General features: G+C 43.3%; 1 protein-coding gene across 1 annotated transcript; it reads left to right on the forward strand.

Annotated features, from left to right (window-relative positions):
* Positions 1–9,531: 9,531 nt before the first annotated feature.
* LOC124669859 (splicing factor-like protein 1) lies at positions 9,532–12,787 on the forward strand (the record flags this gene model as incomplete). Its single annotated transcript, XM_047206399.1, is given in 2 exon segments — positions 9,532–11,818; positions 12,485–12,787. A coding segment is annotated over 1 exon segment (2,248 nt), but the record flags the coding sequence as incomplete, so codon positions are not given.
* Positions 12,788–19,822: the final 7,035 nt, after the last annotated feature.

The raw sequence follows: 19,822 nt of genomic DNA on the forward strand, positions 1-19,822 counted from the left end.
CAGCCTCCACTAAAGGACTAGTGGCTTCATCCACTTATCCTATAATTTTGCAATAAGAGGCGGCAACGGGGTTCCCAGCCCCAATTAATCAAGCTCGTTGGGGGAGTGTCATCCTTAAATAAACTAAAGTACATGTGTAAACAAAAGAGAAGAGGGATGATCTACCTTGCTGGTAGAGATAACGTCCTTCATGGGAGCCGCTCTTTGGAGGTCTGTTTGGCAAGGGGGTTAGAGTACCCGCTACCAGTCGTTGACAACAACAAACACCTCTCAAAACTTTACTTTTATTCTTTTTTATATGATTTCAAAACTGAAAAAGCTCTAGAACATGATTTAATCCCTGCTTCCCTCTGCGAAGGGCCTGTCTTTTACTTTATGTTGAGTCAGTAAACCTATTTCCCTCCATCTCAAGCAAGCATTTGAGTTGTTGTGATCAAACTACTATATTGTGATTTGCTTCATCATGCCTTTACTCTTTCTTGTTTAGTACAAGTTTTACCTGAATGAATATAGCCTTGAAAGTCATCAATGATTAATATGATTGAGTATGCAAGTTTACCATAAGTTTTAATATGAGAGCGCTGCTCAATAGATAAGTATAATCTGTTAACTGTTCTCCGACCAAGAACAAAGTTTGCCATCACCAATTATGATTTCTTATGCACCTTTATTTGTGATTACCTTATACTTGTTTCAAGTTGAGTTATATGAGGAAGTTGTTTACTATAATGTCTTGTGTGAATGAATATGATGCTTCTTGTCCGTATTTTATTTATCGACTCTTCACTCCATAAACATGTGGTCCTGTTTACCGAGTTCGGTTCGCTTGGGGACAAGCGAAGTCTAAGCTTGGGGGGAGTTGATACGTCCAATTTGCATCACTATTTTATATCATAATTTGCTGTTATTCATTGATATATTTCATATTGGGACACAATACTTATGTTATTTCATCTATTTTGCATGTTTCATGATTATTTGAAGATCGAGCACCGGAGCCAGGATTCTGCTGGAAAAAGCACCGTCAGGATGCAATATTTCGGAAGATCAACTGTGGAAGGAAGTTTTACAGAAAATCCTATTTTTCCAGATGACGGAGGAAGCCAGAAGGGGGAGCCGACTGGACCCGGGGTGGGCCCACACCATGGGGTGGCGCGGCCCATGGCCCGGCCGCGCCACCATGTGGTGTGGAGCCCCCTCGGCCCCTTTCGCCTCCTTTTCTTCGCGAAACCCTTCGTCCCGAAGACCTAAGCCGAGAGGAATCCTCACGAAGGGTTACGGCCGCCTCTGCGGGGCGGAGAACACCAGAGAGAAAAGAGCTCTCCGGCGGGCAGGAATCCGCCGGGGAAATTCCCTCCCGGAGGGGGAAATCGACGCCATCGTCATCGCCATCGAGCTGGACATCATCTCCATCACCATCATCATCATCTCCACCATCATCACCGCCATCTCCACCGCTGGACATCGTCACCGCTGTAGCAATTTGGGTTTGATCTTGATTGTTTGATAGGGGAAACTCTCCCGATACCGATTTCTACTTGTTGTTGATGCTATTGAGTGAAACCATTGAACCAAGGTTTATGTTCAGATTGTTATTCATCATCATATCACCTCCGATCATGTTCCATATGATGTCTCGTGAGTAGTTCGTTTAGTTCTTGAGGACATGGGTGAAGTCTAAATGCTAGTAGTGAATTATGGTTGAGTAATATTCAATGTTATGATATTTAAGTTGTGGTGTTATTCTTCTAGTGGTGTCGTGTGAACGTCGACTACACGACACTTCACCATTTATGGGCCTAGGGGAATGCATCTTGTACTCGTTTGCCAATTGCGGGGTTGCCGGAGTGACGAAACCTAAACCCCCGTTGGTATATCGATGCAGGAGGGATCGCGGGATCTCGAGTTTAAGGCTCGTGGTTAGATTTATCTTAATTACTTTCTTGTAGTTGCGGATGCTTGCAAGGGGTATAATCACAAGTATGTATTAGTCCTAGGAAGGGCGGTACATTAGCATAGGTTCACCCACACAACACTTATCAAAACAATGAAGATTAATCAGCTGTATGTAGCGAAAGCACTAGACTAAAATCCCGTGTGTCCTCGAGAACGTTTGGTCATTATAAGTAAACAAACCGGCTTGTCCTTTGTGCTAAAAAGTATTGGGCCACTCGCTGCAATTATTTCTCTCGCATTTTACTTACTTGTACTTTATTCATCTGTTACATCAAAACCCCCTGAATACCTGTCTGTGAGCATTTACAGTGAATCCTTCATCGAAACTGCTTGTCAACACCTTCTGCTCCTCGTTGGGATCGACATTCTTACTTATCGAAGATACTGCGATACACCCCCTATACTTGTGGGTCATCATTGATCACCACTTTTGGGTTTTAATTATAAAATATAGCACAAGGTTAATCTTAGGTTCATAATTGAAACCTAAGATATAGTTTGTGAGCAATTTCTAAGGTTCTAATGAGATTCACCTAATGGCAATTGGTTTGAATCTCATCTATGGCCTGGTTTGTATTATGATCACCATAGTGATACATAAACTAGGGTTGAGGTTTAATTCTAGGTTGTGAGATGAGATGACACCATATTGCATGTGCTAGGGTTAATCTCCCCTAACCATGATAAGGTGGTGGCTTAATTAACATTTTATGTTCTCCTTTAGTTATTAAGATATTGAGAATTTAGTTTTATCTTCTACCACAAACTTCTATTAGTATCCTCAATTCTTCATTAAAGTAACTATATTGGTTCTAGTTCTTTTTATAGTTAACTTTGGTCATATGGATTAATGGTTTCTCACCATATAAAGTATGGAGTTTTACTTTAAGGTTTTCTTAGGTCCTTTATTTGAGGAATAAGTGGAATATAGATGTGATAGGGCTCTACTTATGATCACCAAGTGATTCACAAGTTAAGGTTGGGATATAAACCTAGGGTTGCTTACCAGTTACCTCCCTATGATTTCATGTGATGAATGGTATCTACTGATCCTATTAGGGTTTAACTTATCCTCACATACCTCAAGAGCATGATCATGGTTTAAGCATGATCAACTTGTTCTAAATATCTTTACCTCAAGTTCTTAGGGTTTATGATCATTACTCAATTTATAATTATCAAGGTTTGGCTTGCTAAGGTATCTCTGATGAATTTGGTTTCTCACTCCCAAGATCAAGTGTTGTCTTGATCAACTAAATATAGACTTTCTTTTATAGTTTCTTGAATGGGCATGGTTATGGTTGTCTCAATTATCTTGAGTATAACACCATAGGTTGAGCTCTCTCATTTAAGAATAGTTATTCTAGGGTTTATGGTGTACTCCTAATATCTCCTTAGGTATCTAGGCTAAGGTTCCATTTGTCTAGCTTAATTGGGTTAGTCCCTTCCTCACCTTATCAATCCATGGATATAATCTTATTCCATGTGATACTAGGTTGTCTCACCACTCCAAGGTGAAATAGTTTACAACCTAATACTTTAATTCAAGGGTTGTCCTTTATTCTTAAATAGGTAAGACTAGGATTAATATGATTGGTCTCTCTTATTTGGGAAGGTTTTTAATACTAACCTAAGATTAGGCTCCATAGAGGTTGATGTGATCATCAATATCTATGTTTAACATAAATGATTTCTCTCTCTAGGGAATGTCTTGAATAACATCATAAGGTTTCTCTTAAGGATGATGATTTGAATACATGGATGCATATCCAAGATTTAGCTCAAGGTTTATGATGGCTTCTCTAACACATAGTACAAAACTCTCACCTCTCTGAGTTTGATGTATAATAATATGGAATAGAGAAGAATACATATTCCTAGGGTTGATCTCCTTGTCATGTTTTCATGAATGAAGTAAAATGAATACCAAGAGGTTCATGGTAGGATCATGGATTTGTTTAAGATATGGAAAAGATAAGTGGAGAATGGTTTGTCCATTTATTGTTACTTGATTTCCAAATAGATGTATGTTCATATGTTATGGCAAGGAATTCCATGTTATGATCTTTAATAAGATATAGTAGTTGTTCCTTGATTCATAAGTTCTTGTGTTGATTTTAATTCCATTTGATCTAACCCCTTAGATCAAGTTATCTCTACCCAAAACAAGGTTTTAGCAAAGTCACCTTGAGGTTTATAGCGCTTGACTTGATGAGCTACTTCAATTCCACCAAGGTCAAGTGAAACTTCGATATCTTGTGATCTGTTTTACTTTAAAGCGCGAAAATTCCCCAGATTTTCTATGCATGAATGCAATGCACACATCTGTTTCCTCTATTTTTGTAACCCCAATACCTGGGATATTACACATGGCCCGTGACGTCCAGGAGGTTTCTTCTCCATAGAGCAGTCATGCAAAAAATCAGCCCAAGCTACCAAACGGACCCCAAATGTTCAGGTCATTTTTCTCAAATGCATGTAGGAAATTATTAGTTAAAATTCTTTCTCGAAATGTGATATGCCCTTATATATATTTAACGAAAATAGAGGGAGTAGTTATATATTCTATTATCTGGAGCTGGGGCATGCTAAGAGCTGATATGTAATTAAGATCTGATACTGTAACACAAAAAAAAAGAACATCAAGAAAAACAATGTAGTGACTGATTCGACTATACTAAACTATATGTTGTACATACATGTGTGGACTTTATTAGATATGCATCGTGAGAAGATAAAATTTGTCTCTATTTGTTCCTCTTTTTTTTTAAAGCCGGCCTTGCACACATTGTATACCCTTTCTCATATAGTGTGATACGTATGCTAAATGTAATAAATATGATTTTATGCCTACAAATCCTTTAGATAGTGGAAGAAAAGAAGGTATGCTCTGGACAACGATAAAGTCTGCACCTTTTGACAAGGAGAATGATTTGATACACCTGTTATGCGCTCTTACATCATGTGTAATAAAGATCCATCTCTTGCTGGAGTACGGTCAGTAGCGGAGGAAGCAATTATTTTTAGGTATGGCTAGCTCAAGTAGATGTACACAGCAACATTGAATTTAAAGTTTTTGTGAGTGCCAACCCATATGTAGGGTGAAGTTGGGAAAATTTTAGGTGTGGCGGAGGCCAAACCATGCCAGATTGCTGCCTCCACCACTGAGTACGGTGTTATTGTTGGCAGAAGGAAGGTTTCCCAGTGAACAGTTGTTGTATAGTATTTTCTCAGATGATTAAGTAGTTCACTTTCAGCATGTTCATCTGATGTAACTGGGATTTTCCAAAATATATATTTTATTTCAGTTGCACACGCCAATCAACCGTTATATAAGAGAACTTCTGTCTAATTGGTTTACTACTGTTTCGTACTCATAATTAAATAGTTGAGTTTAATTATTTATAAAATTACTATTAGCATATAGTGGAATTTAGTTGTTAATTAATTTACCTATTATTGGTTGACTGATGAAAAAAAATAAACAAAAAAACAAGCTCGTGCATCGCACGGGTTTACGACTAGTTGTTATAAAACGGAGTTAGCAGTTTTAATGAATGAGTACTTATTTATGTGTTGATAATATATTAAACTCCTCGCTAAACGTAGGATTAGTATGGGAGGGGGATCTCGTGAAGATGGTGCATGCGTGCTACCGATGTTGTCACGATCAACAAATTGGTAGTGAGGAAGCTAGCAAGCGAGCAAAGGCAGCGTTGCTAGTCAAGTCCGGCTACTAGTATTTGGGAAGTTGCACCTCTTGTTCCTCCATCATGTCATGAGTTCGGGAACCACTAGCGTAGCACGATCGACGATGTAAGACGTTGAGAGTGATCAGCCGGTGGTGAAAAAGAAGTCCAAGCTAGCGAAATGATACGGCCGGTGCTTTCATCTCGTCTCCAATCTCTGTGCTTAAGGATGAAGAAGTGGGATAAGTGGGATATGTGCGGTATAGGTGGCGTTGATTTTACGTGGGCGGATATTCGGCCCACGTAACTCTTTCAGCAACCGATGACTCAACGGCCCAGGCCCAAAATAATGTGGAATCGCCCATCACATGATCAGATAGACCACTGGATCTCTATTCTCTACAGCTGGATTCATCTATACTCGTACAGAACATCGCCCGCCGTGTTAGATTGATTCATCGCATTCAACCATTTACCGCCGCCGCAAGGGCTATCTAGCGTCGAATTCTCCTACATGTCGTCGAGTGTTAGTCACCGTGCCGGCCGGCCATTATCAACCGCCAACCGACCGCGATGCTTCGTCCACAGAGTCTCAAGCTGCTAAACATGTCTAGACTGAACGTATGTCGTAAGATGGTGCTATTAGATCTATTCTTATATTGAAACTTCTGCTATAGATTGGTACGAAATATTAGCTAGTCAGAAACTTTTCGCTCTAACTCAAATCGCACAAGGTAAAATCTGATATGGATTAGCTAGTAATCCATTTATTTATTTTTATAAATTCTGCTATGCTCATGAAGAGGAAATAGGTACCTACTAGTGCTTCAAGTTAGTTCATTGAGCCTTCTACCACCGAAAGGTGGACATGAAATGCAACCTGCGAGACGTAATCACTCCGATCTCAATACACTTGATATCCAAAACATCGAATAAATATAATAAACAGGGTAAAAATTCCCACAGTAAGGCAGAACAAAAATGGCATATGATATACTATCATGATATTCTAGTCTTTTGTGCTAATTCTCCCCCTCTCCCTATACTTAAATCCTGGCTCCGCCCTTGCTTATTAGTAAATTCATATTTGATTATCTTATTTGTTCCACTTTGACATCATATATCTGTGTCCTTACCACTATAGGGATCGACTTATATGTTGAGGGTTCCAAGCCATCAGCAACGACCGTTTTCGTGCAATATATATACCCCTCGTGTTCCATCCATATACTTTCTTGCTTGCGAAGGTACGTAGTTCGTCTGCCGGCATACGTGCGTGTACTGCATGGATATATCTAATTGGACCATAGGAATGCAACAATTAATATCGGGCGACCCAGTTGCTGATGATAGAAGATGGATGAAGTCCAGCCCAGAAACAGGAGCCGAATCTCAATCGACCTTGCAGGTAGTTGGATCCGTGAAAGCCCATGAAGTATCCGGATCCAATACGCGTATAAGGAAAGGTGGATCTTTGACGTGCACGACAATGTAATATTCCGTAGTTAGGTATCTTGTATTCCGGTTAGGACTCTCCGTGTAAACTCTAGATTCAGGCGTCTTTATAAACCGGATCCTGGGAGTCCTAGAGGGACAACCACAACTCATTGTAACAACACGAAAGCGTCAAGATAATTCCAGACAAGCAGCAGTAGGCCCTATCATTGTGCAGGTGTTCCGAAGCTGGGTAACTCGCGTACCACCGTTCCGAAGACTCTCCGTCCGATGGCCCCTACTTCTTCTCTCCTTCATGAGGATCCCTCCTCTGGAGTACCGTCGAATAGGCAACGACAATGCTCAACCCGTGGGTAAGAGTAAAGCTTCTTGACTGACTCACCTACAAAATAAATCTCAAGAAATATGACATGATATGGCAATTCTGATAGTAAAACCGCTTGTCTTTCCACTCGTGACAAAATGATCGTTCCTAAAATGTGTGGACATAGTTCAAAAAGGGAAACATAAAGGAAGTAGGGATAAAATAAACCTGTAGATTGTTGATTTAGTATTTACATTGAACATGGAGTCAAATAAATCCAGTAACCATTTGTTAATTGGAGAGAAAAATGCAACTTGATGTGTGGCTGACACCCTACCAAATAATGATACAAAATACTTTAATATAAGAAACATTTATATTTAAATTTAGACACTATTATTAATGCCAAGTCGGGCCTGCTCGCCTTGTCCCACCGAGCTTCATCTGCAATTTTCAGAGCAACTGAATTTATGTCGAGCAGCAAATAACTGCAAGTTTGCAAGTCAACTTCCTAGCAGAGGTAAATCATTGAGAACTGGAAACTTTCAGTTCCATTGATATTTTTGTTTGCAAGCACGTAACCCACCCATTCATAATTACAGCCTGGCATACCATCAGACATGTTGCAGCTGTTGTCAAAGGAGGTAAGACAATAGCTCCAAATCTATAAATCCCACGGACATCGTCGAGTGATAGGCCACGGCTGTCACCTGTCAGTGATCTGGTAACTTGCAAATTTTCTAGGTCCTAAGAGCAAGTTTAATAGTAGAGCTAACTGTTGGCTATAAGCCAAGTGTCATGTCATCTATACTCATCTTAGAGCCAACATGTATAATAGTGAGCTATAAAATTGTACTACTTTATAAGTGCATGACCCATTATTCACTCTCACATAGTGCCTAGGAGCATGTGCTAGAGTTGGCTCTTGCATAAGAGCTCACTCCTCTTCTCTCTCCTCTCATCTCTCCTCCAACTAAACAACAATATATTATTTTAATCCTTATAGCCAGCTGACTAGAACTTATTGTACTTGCTCTAATAAAACAATCGGGTAGAATTGGAAGAAGAGGGTGAAACAAACCTGCATAAAATGGTCCCTCTTGAGCAGCGAGCGGGCAGCCCTTAAGCTCCAAGAACGAGTTGATAAGGCCGTGCAACTTGTGGATGCGGGCGGAACATCTTGAAGATGAAGTGGCTGCCATCCAGATCCTGGGCCAGTCTCCATTTATGTCAGTCTTAGCGCGAGGCCAAGGAGTCACCGGCTTCAAACTCGTCGCCGGTGATGGAGATGGTTGGTTGGCCAGCAGCGCTCGAAGACACGGAGCTGGGCCACAACGATGGTGGAGGAGTTTTCCGATGGTACTAGTGTTAGCGGTGGCGGCGCCCGCGTGGTGGGAGGGAGCAGAGGAGGTGCATGATCCAGAAAGTTAGAGCAGAGAGAGAATGTCTGTACTTGGCGGCAACCTCTATGTCCATTGTTCGTTGGAGAGAAATAAATCAGGATAAGTGCGGTAGAAAACTAATACTCCACTTTAGGCGCCCCGTTAGTTGCGAGAGAGGAAAATAAAAAAACGGGGCGACGGGTGAGGAGGATGGAATCCAACAAGAATGGCATTTTCTATGTAAATAGTCTAAAGTGTGACATCGCGGGAAGTGTGACATTACATGTTTCACTTTAATAGTAAAGATAGTCTAAAGTGTGATATCGCGTGAAGTGTGACATTACATGTTTCACTTCTTTAATAGTAAAGATAATCTAAAGTGTGATATCGCGGGAAGATTGCCCCCTTTCAAAATAAAAAAGATTGCTTGGATTTATTTTCTTCCCTACTCTCAAGAAAGAAGATCCAAGGAATACTGGGCCAATATACATCTGGTCCAACAGAAAGCCCGATTCATTTTGACAGTTTAGGCCCAGCAGGTACTGGAGGGTGGATCCGATCCCGAACACAACCGCCTTTCCCCAACCGAACTCGTATCTACAGTATTCTCCGCAGATAAAATTCGCACGAGTCCTGAGACCTGACCTAGACCAGATCGCGAGAAGCAAATTCCCCACAGCCTTCCACCACCACCACCACCACCACCACCAGACGCCGCAGCCATGGATTCCGCCGAAACCCTAGCCCGCTCCCCATCCCGGGAGCCCTCCTCCGACCCGCCCCGCGACGCCTCCTCCGAGCCCCACCACAACGGCTCCGCCACCGGCGCCCCCGAGGCCGACTCGTCCTCGCGCCGCCGCCGCCGCAGCCGATGGGAGCAGTCCAACGACGACTCGGGCGCCAACTCCGGCGGCGAGGGCGGCGCGGGCCGCAAGCGCAAGTCGCGGTGGGCCGAGGAGGAGCCCCGCCCCACCATCGCGCTCCCGGATTTCATGAAGGACTTCGCCGCCGAGATGGATCCCGAGGTGCACAACCTCAACTCGCGCCTCCTCGAGATCTCGCGCCTGCTGCAGTCGGGCCTGCCCCTCGACGACCGCCCCGAGGGCGCGCGCTCGCCCTCCCCCGAGCCCATCTACGACAACCTCGGCATCCGCATCAACACCCGCGAGTACCGCGCCAGGGAGCGCCTCAACCGCGAGCGCCAGGAGATCATCTCCCAGCTCATCCGCCGCAACCCCGCCTTCAAGCCCCCCGCCGATTACCGCCCGCCCAAGCTCCACAAGAAGCTCTACATCCCCATGAAGGAGTACCCGGGCTACAACTTCATTGGCCTCATCATCGGCCCCCGTGGCAACACGCAGAAGCGGATGGAGAAGGAGACGGGGGCCAAGATTGTAATCCGGGGGAAGGGCAGCGTCAAGGAGGGTAAGCTGCTGCAGAAGAGGGACCTCAAGCCAGATCCCAGTGAGAACGAGGACCTTCATGTGCTTGTTGAGGCCGACACTGCCGAGGCCTTGGAGGCAGCTGCGGGCATGGTGGAGAAGCTGCTTACCCCCGTGGATGAAGTGCTCAATGAGCACAAGCGGCAGCAGCTGCGGGAGCTTGCAGCGCTCAACGGGACGATTAGGGATGATGAGTTCTGCAGGACCTGCGGCGAGCCGGGTCACCGGCAGTATGCCTGCCCTAATAGGTCATCAACGTTTAAGAGCGAGGTGCAGTGTAAGATCTGTGGTGATGGTGGACACCCCACAATTGATTGTCCAGTCAAGGGCACATCCGGGAAAAAGATGGACGATGAGTACCAGAACTTCCTTGCTGAGCTTGGAGGGAGTGCACCTGAGTCGATGAATAAGTCTGGTGGTCCGATGCTGGCTATAACAGGTGGTGGTGGTGGTGGCGGCAGCGGCAGTGGCAGTACCTCGCCATGGACTCCAGGTGGTGGTGCAGCAACACCAGGAGCAAATGGGATCAAGAAGGATTATGACGAGACCAATCTTTATATTGGGTACTTGCCGCCTATGTTTGATGATTCAGGGCTCATCAGTCTGTTCTCTCAATTTGGAGAGATTGTCATGGCAAAGGTTATCAAGGATCGTAACACGGGGCAGAGCAAAGGATATGGATTTGTGAAATATGCAGATGTCTCCCAGGCTAATGCTGCAATTGCTGCGATGAGTGGTTACCATCTTGAGGGAAGAACTATCGCGGTTAGAGTTGCAGGCAAGCCACCACAGCCGGCTGCTCCCCCTGGCCCACCAATGTACCACTCCGCAGATCCTTCTGCTGGTGGTTACAACTCGCAGCCCTACATGGGAGGACATCCACCACCACCTCCTCAAGGTAACTATGCTCCAGCACCTTGGGGGCAACCACCACCTTATGCTTCCTACCCTCCACCGCCACCGCCAGGCATGTACAACCCTGCACCAGGCCAGACTGCTCCACCTCCATATGGTATGCAGTACCCACCACCACCAGCTCCGGTACCTCCACCAGGCACTACTGCATCAGCTGATGGAGCGCAGAACTACCCTCCGGGTGTAACGCCACCAAGTTCTGGTGCACCTACTCAGCCTGTACCAGCTCCAGGATATGGAACCTCTGGTGCACAAAACATGCCACATATGTACCCTCCACCACCTTATAGTTACGCCCCATATTATCAATCTGTGCCCCCGCCTCCGCCACCACCAGCTAGTGTTGATCCGTCGCAAAGCATTGCAACAGCACCTTGGGCCACCCACAATGCACCGCCTCCGCCACCACCAGCTAGTGTTGATCCGTCACAAAGCATTGCAACAGCACCTTGGGCCACCCACAATGCACCGCCTCCACCACCACCGGTTGATTCCTCGCAGAGCAATTCAAGTGCACCTTGGGCCAATCACAATGCACCGCCGCCACCACCTCCTCTGTCATCTTCCATTGAACCACCCCCTGCTCCCTATGGTGCTGATGCAGAGTATGAAAAATTTATGTCAGAAATGAAATGATATGAGTGAAGCTGGTGCATTCTTTCAACACTGGGAAAGGTAACTTGTCATTTTTCTTGTCATTGTTACCATTAATCACAAACAGTTGCAATTAGGGTCTATAAGGAAGATAATACCATGGAATAAATCAAGTATATTTAATGATGAAACTCATGTGTTGATTATTTCTCCTCAAGTTACTATACTATTCTGAACTTGACAGCAGATGCTCTCAATCAAGGAGTGCTTGCCTTTGAAAAGCACGTACTGTTTGTATATCTGTTGTTTATTGTTAGTGCTACTGCCTTGGTTGTAGCCAATTCTTCAGTAAGCTGTTAAACTCCAAGACCACTTAACTGTGATTGTCATCAAAATTCCCATGTGATTTAACATGGATTTCTTATACACTGACAGAAAAACTTTGGTCTACTAACCAGTTGCATGCAGTTTTTGGGTTAAGTAGTTTTTGCATATCAAAATTTTTCATACCAAGTGCCAGTTTCTTAATTTCCCAGTTCTTTACAACAGAAAATGCTGTTTTCATGTATTTGTTAGGTCTTCATGCAAAACTGGCTTTGCTTAGATTACTTTTACCTGTGATGTATACTTGTGACTTGCCCAGGCCATATATTTTATTCGAGACTTGTTTCTAGAGATCATTTGTGTATATATTTTTTCATAATAGATTGACTAATATGTTTGATTTTGTTTCAACTCTTTTGGCAGGCTTAAGGTTTCTTGGAGCTAATGCGAACATGATTTATTTGTTGTTGGAAGTTTGGGACTCATATCTTTAACCTTGCTGTGCTGTTATGACCATTGCAGAGGAGGATGATGAGGACGTTTAGCATTACCGGCTTATTGGGCAGCATAATATCTACTTTATCACCATTTCTCAGAACTATTTGAAGGAATCCTTTACTAATACTTTTGTTTCGATGTTATTCTTGTCATTACTTGAGATTTGGTATTTGATGTCACTTTAATGCTCTGTTGGTTGTGATATTATTTTTATTATTCTCACCTGTATCATTGATGTTTTTTTTTTTGTCTCGCCTCAATTTGGTAAGCGCTGGTGGTCTCTTCGTTTGGATACTGCTGCCCCTCTTGGTGGTTGGTAATAGTAATGTGTGAAATGTATGTTTGGCTCCTGTTGAATCTGTCAAGCTCAACTTACGTCTTTGCCTAAGTTGTTTGGCAGTTTGTTCGTGACAGCTTGGCACAGGCAGCTAGAGTTAGTACCTTGATTAACAGGTATCGTTGGGCAGACAGCTAGAGTGAGTACTTGATTAACAGGTATTGTTGGGCTGCCGTGAATTTTTCCACCGGGTGTCCGGGTGATGTTACTAATTTTCGATATGGTTTCCTCTTCCGATTTTCTTCTACTAACAAACAGTAACAACTTCCTCCCTTTTCGTAGTCGATGTATACTGTGATTGAAGCATATCTCCCATGCTGGAAGCTACTTGGTGCAGAACTTCTGATGCACTATCTCATTTTGCTAATGTTCATCCTAACATGTTAATGAATATTTCTTTGCCACTGAACTAGGACATGCTGGCTGCAGATCAAGTCACTAATGGAGGATATGCTCAAGATGCATACTGACATTTTTATGTTGTGAGCTCGTTTGGATGTTTGGAATCCAACTAAGCTGAGATCGCTAATAGGTTTAGCTGCACGGAGGTAGGAGTAGCTTGCGGAAGAACTTCATATAGTTGATCTGTCATTACCTTAGGAATCCTTGGCAGAAAATACACCTGTCTCGCTTTGCAGCCATAGATTTTAGGTTCCGTCTCCCTTTCCTTTACTTTTCTGTTTTTAAAAAAGATTTTGTTTTGAATATGAGATGACATATATGCTTGAAGAATCTCGATGAAACATTTATTTTCCTAACTTTACCTTCCTATTTTTTATTATTGTAAAAGTGTTTACATTCATCAAACTACTTTATGGATGGTTTAACATTGCATATTATTACATCCACACATTAAAATGCAAAAGTAGATACAACTTTTTTGTATTTACATGAACAATATATTCTGGAATTTGATTGTTGGCTATATTGATACAATTTACCACCTCCATTGTGTGTTTGTTTATGTTTATTATTGCATATGTCTGCTTCAGTCTAATGTTGAGAACGTAACTTAATTGGCGCTAGCTACCAGGTGTTCGGTATCTGCATTTGGAAGTTCGTTATGCAGACTTATGGGACTACATATTTGGGTGTATTGGAATTCACTAATTGCTGATCTTTGATCTTGGACACTTTTTGCTTAAAAGATCAACACTAAAAACTATTTGAGTGTGGTTTTACCATCTAATTTGCACACAATGTTTTGGAAGTTTGGAATTGGAAGGTGCATTCAATGTTCAATAATAGGAAAATGCTTTTAAATGTCCAGGGGATCGTATTGCCTCATCGTCCGCCTCGCTGGCAAGCAGACATGGTTTTGCCAGCAGACATGGCACAACGGTAATTGGGGCCACCCACTTCTCGTCGTATGGTTTCTCCATTAGTTTTTCCCTCTTTGTTCTATGATCTCTCTCCAATGTCCCAACAAATTCCTGTGATTCGCTGCCCATGGTGCTCGCCCTACTCCGACAAGTGCTCCGAGATCCGAGGAATAGCTCGCCGCATCTCGTTCTTTGCCGCGCGCTACAACTCGAGCCCTAGCTTGCTGCCCTGCAAACTCGACGATGAGGAGGGAGACGACTCCTCGTGTGTCGTCCCGACTCGCTCCTCAACCTGTTCGTCATCCTCGTCGGAGGCCCTACGTGCGGCCGATGGGGAGGGTGCGGGGTGGGGGGCAAGGGACCACTTCGAAGGGAGAGGCGTGTACGGATTGCTGCAAGCTATGTGCCACCCCTTGAGGTTTTATAAACAATGGCGTCACATGCTTCCAACAGTGGGCAGAGGTGCTGCTGGCGGCGGTCGTTGTTGCTCATGGCAGCGGGCCAAGTTGCTACCACCGACGGTAGGAATTGTTGTTGGCGGGCGGTGTTACTACCATCGGCGGTCGGAGTTGCTGCTGACGGCGGGCGGTGTTGCTATCATCGTCGATCGGAGTTGCTGCTGGTGGCGGACCGTCGACGACCGGAGTTGCTGCAATCATACTTCGTCAATGTTACCATAGGTGGGAAGATGTGCCATTAATGAAAGACACGGGTGTTACCATTGAAGGCGACGGTGCTACCATAGAAGAGGGGAGATGCTACAAAAGGAGAACAGAGGTGCTCCCATAAGCGAGCGGAGATGCTACAAAAGGAGGGCGTCGATGCTACCATTGGTGCCGGTGTTTGGTGCTTGCCGGAGTTGGGATGCTGCAAGGAGGAGGTCTTGCCGGAGTTAGGGTTGGACGTGCTACCAACGGTCGATGGGTTTGCTACCAGGGAGTTGACATCGTCGACGAGGTTGTCAGCGCAAACGTGTGCTGCCGGCGAAACTGTCGACGTGGGCGTTGCTGCTCTGCGGTCGTAGTGCTGTCACCAAGCCAGTACAAACGAACTCATCAGTTTCAGCTCGGACCTGTGGTCCGTACGCATGCATATACATACGTAGTATTTATTTGTGGGCATGCACCCTGTGAAGTATCAATGATAAATCATGATGCCAATTGCCAAGTGCTAAACTATAGAGTGCTACTCTGAAACAAGTAGCTATATGAGCACATGCAAGGTTGCGTGGTGGTGCATTCTACCAAATCGCCTATGATAAAACAACGTAATTTGCAACGTGGAATATCTAAAAGCCATGTACTTAGGGACGTGCAGGGGACGGATACTAAGATACTCCATGACTCCAAGCAGATACATAAATTCTGCTACGCCATACTGGCACAACATGTTAAAACAAACTCCGGAAAAGAGGACTTGTGTATTTATCCCGAAACAACAATAATACCTCAATATTTTTCAGTAGTCTTGAAATCGTGCAAAACAGAATTCGTAATCTGCGAATATAGATACACAGTTAATGGAGAATAATAGACTCAACTTTTACATGACAATATGAACAAAAAGGATCTCTTCGAGCTATAAATGATCAGCTTCAGTAACATAAGTACATCCTAGTTCAGAGACTGTTGTTGGCTTGATGGTAAATTCACCTGAACCATTTCTTCATATGTGAACCGCTACTTATTGCTAGTAACATGAGTATTAGAAAACTTATTGCTTCCTGTTACTTAAGTCCTCTCCTAGAACAACCAAAAGAGCAAAGGAGATAATATTAGTATTTATGCTCCAAACACAATCAAGATATAACAAGCAGGTTCATCACCTGAATAAACCGTAACCTTGGGTTAACAAAACGGTAGTCATCATAAACACTACCCTTTCTGCAGATTCATTCTCCTAACTTAGTGTGATAACAAATTCACTCCCAAACAATATAGGAAAGACAGAAAACAGAGGAATGTAAGGTGTTACTAACTTCAATATTTACAACAATATGAAACCATTTGAGAAATGTAAAATCTCTCTAGGTGTCGTTAACTTCAAAATAGATGTAAACAGACACAAAGAACACAACTATCATATCCTGCAATGGAGAATAAGCCCAATAGAGGAAGTGGAAGATGGCACAACAATAGATTCTTCTTCCTATGACCTGTGTAATGCAATCTGTATTATATTAAATCAGGTATGCAAATCCTGTCTAAAATAAGTGTCGCAACTTTGTCTACATACAAATGTATCTTGTAGATACACCCATATTTAGAAAAATGTGCGACTCTTATTGTGAAACGGTGGGAGTATAAATTAAACTGTTTTCATTTTATTTGAAAGATAGAGTTCCGGTTTACATTGTGATCATGAGAAAACAAAAACATCAGTGGACATCCTAGGTTGTTGGCCACACATCCTGTAGGCCCTTGGCTCCAGCCATTGCCCACAGTGTCGCTTCCTCGTTGATCTTGGCAAGCAAGCTCTGGAGTATAAATTAAACTTAAGCATCGCACAACTTAGTAGGAACAATTTGGTGCAGAACTAATAGAGAAGGTAAAAGGAACTTAACACTGTATATTGTACTTGCATGAGCAAATGGTTGCAGATAAAATATACGCCATGGTGGAATTCCACTCGAAAATCATTGCACCGGACTGCAATACTATTGACCATGTATTAATTAGCTACTCCTACAAATTTCCGAAGCTCATTGAAGAAGAAAAGATCTGAACCTTCTATTTGTTAAAAAAAATGCGACTTGGGGGGTAAGAAGCCCTCCAAGCAATTCAATAGATGATAATTGGTGTGTATATTGTACTTGCATGAGCAAATGGTTGCAGATAAAATATACGCCATGGTGGAATTCCACTCGAAAATCATTGCACCGGACTGCAATACTATTGACCATGTATTAATTAGCTACTCCTACAAATTTCCGAAGCTCATTGAAGAAGAAAAGATCTGAACCTTCTATTTGTTAAAAAAAATGCGACTTGGGGGGTAAGAAGCCCTCCAAGCAATTCAATAGATGATAATTGGTGTGTACAGCGAGAGAGCGGGCGCTAGCACTCGAACTCGGGATCTCGCGGGTCACTGCAGGTATCAGCACCCGGCAACCATCCGGGCTATGCCTCGGTTCACAAAAAAGGAGACCTATAGGCTCTAGCACCCAAGGCATATTTTTATAGAAGGAGGGAGCTGCGAGAAACAACCGCGGGCTTGTATTTGTTAGATTGATTTGAAAGCTCAGATAAGATATATACCACACAATATATGGAGAGAGCAATTCGTGCGACATGGTAACTCACCTTCGAGACCTACTAATTCCCTGGGAACTCCTACATGTATTGTAGCTTTGGCTGGGAAATCACGGTCTTCAGGTTAGCCTATCAAAAATGGCCTTCAGGTGGTTCAGTAGAAAATGGCTAATGGAGAGGTCAATTGGTACATCAAAATGAACACCCGCGTTCGATCCAAACAGAACAGAGCACACATGTATGGATACAAATCCGAATTTGTGGATGATGTAGTTCAAAAAGTGTAAGCAAGTGCTACCTGTGGAGTTGTGCCGTAGTTAATTTACAATACGGAATAAGAACTCACCTTTGTTTGTGGTGCCCCGAACACAAGTATACAGTGCAGAAGGGCATAACCATATTTCTACTAAAAAGCAGTCCTGTGTGCGTGGATTGGGTACTAATTGCAGCATGATTCAGTAATCAAAGTAGCTACTTGTAGATCCGAAAATGGTGAATGGAACCTGGGTACGCGCGCACCCGTTTACGAAAAGTTCAAAAAAATACTATGTAAAAGTTTCCAAAAAATGTGAAGTAAATTTTTGCATGTAGATATTATGTTGGTACTTACTCATGTGTGTTTTCACGGAAAAATACCATTGTGTGTGACCTACACAAAAATGACAAAATGCAAATTCCTATTCCTGTGAATAGTACAAATTCCTGTTCACTATTCTCATTTGGACATTTTGTCATTTTTATACAGGCCACACACAATGGTATTTTTTCGTGAAAACTCACACGAGTAAGTATCAACATAATATGTACATGCAAAATTTTACTTCACATTTTTTGGAAACTTTTAAATAGCATTTTTTTGAACTTTTCGTAAACGGGTGCGCGCGTACCCAGGTTCCAATCCTCCGGGTACTCACGATGATATAGGATCGCATTGGTTAGACCCATTCCATCAAGATGTGTGGCCTTTGCAGAGCGGCTGCGGCAGATTTTGCATCTCCTGCGTGGGGAAACTGTCTCGCTGTTGCTTGCGGCTGCGGCCGTCCGTGTTTTTTGTGCGCGGTAGCAAGCGGGCATCGAGGTTTGGGCACGGAGACACAGATCGTGGGCGGCTGGTGTGCGGGCGTGGAGGCGCAGGGCGCGACGCTGTGGCGTGGGCGTGGGGTGCACAGGGCGGCGACCCGCTCGTGGGTGGAGATCGCGGACGGTGAAGAAGCACAACCTCGCACAAAGAACGCTTGCTGCGAGGAAAGCGAGATTAGCGGAGTAAGTTGTCTTGGAGATCGGGTGGAGATCCAGAAGCGATGCCGCCACGTTTGACGGAGAAGTGGTGGGGAGAATGGAAAGATCGCGTCCGTACGATGTGATTGGATGTACGGTGTAGATGTAATTTTCCTACGGCACTTCGTGCCTTTATAAGTAGTAGAGATAGAGATGTTACATACGCAGAGAAAAAATGTTACATTCGAGATTATTTTTTATCATTTTTGTATTTACTTGCACCATAATTTCACGACTGACAGACTATAGGAAACGAACAAATATTACATACTCTGAAAAATTGATACATACAAACAGTTTTTGTACCACGATCGACACAAGAATCGCTCACTTAAGTGGATGGGATGGCACATGAGGCGGTTGATGAATCCCCTTTTTACAACCGGTTGTAGCCTAGCGCTGGTCATAGAAACTAGATTTAAATGTGCGCCTTGGCGCACGATCCCGTGAAACTCATGCTAATGTTCATTTCATATAACAGTTGTGATAAATGTAGCAGCCAATATGAAATTACATTTCTTAGGTATTACCTCAAGTAAGAGACAGAAGGGACTACATCTCATACTCCCTCCAGTCCAAAAAAAAAAATACATGTCTACATACCTCCCCATCTACATAAAGTTTAGCAGATTTTTTAAAACAAAATTAGTACTATTCTTACTATGTAATTGAAAGTAACTGAAAGTAGTAAATTTTATTCTTACTATGTAAGCTGGAACATTTTTGAATCTCCTGGATCTAAGACTACAGAAGACAAACAAAGAAGTCAAGAGACAGAAGGGACGGAAGGGACTCATGGTAAATAACTGAAAATAGTCTGAGATAGAAGGGAGCACATCAAACTCTCTAGAGCTGCGAGAATAACTCCTAACACTATTGTCTGAGATAGAAGGGAGCAGTATGCAAGACTGCAGGCAATGTGAGAAGCTCGAACTGAATACCGCCTCTCCAATTTTGGGTCAATGATTTGGAGACGCCGCCTCTTGTAGCTCAACTTGGCGCGAACCCACTCAGCCAGGCTGTGCTACCTGCCGGGCCATGACTTGTCGATGGATTTTCTCCGAAAGACCACACC

The sequence above is a fragment of the Lolium rigidum genome, chromosome 7 (assembly GCF_022539505.1).
Source record: "Lolium rigidum isolate FL_2022 chromosome 7, APGP_CSIRO_Lrig_0.1, whole genome shotgun sequence".
Lineage (NCBI taxonomy): Eukaryota > Viridiplantae > Streptophyta > Magnoliopsida > Poales > Poaceae > Lolium > Lolium rigidum.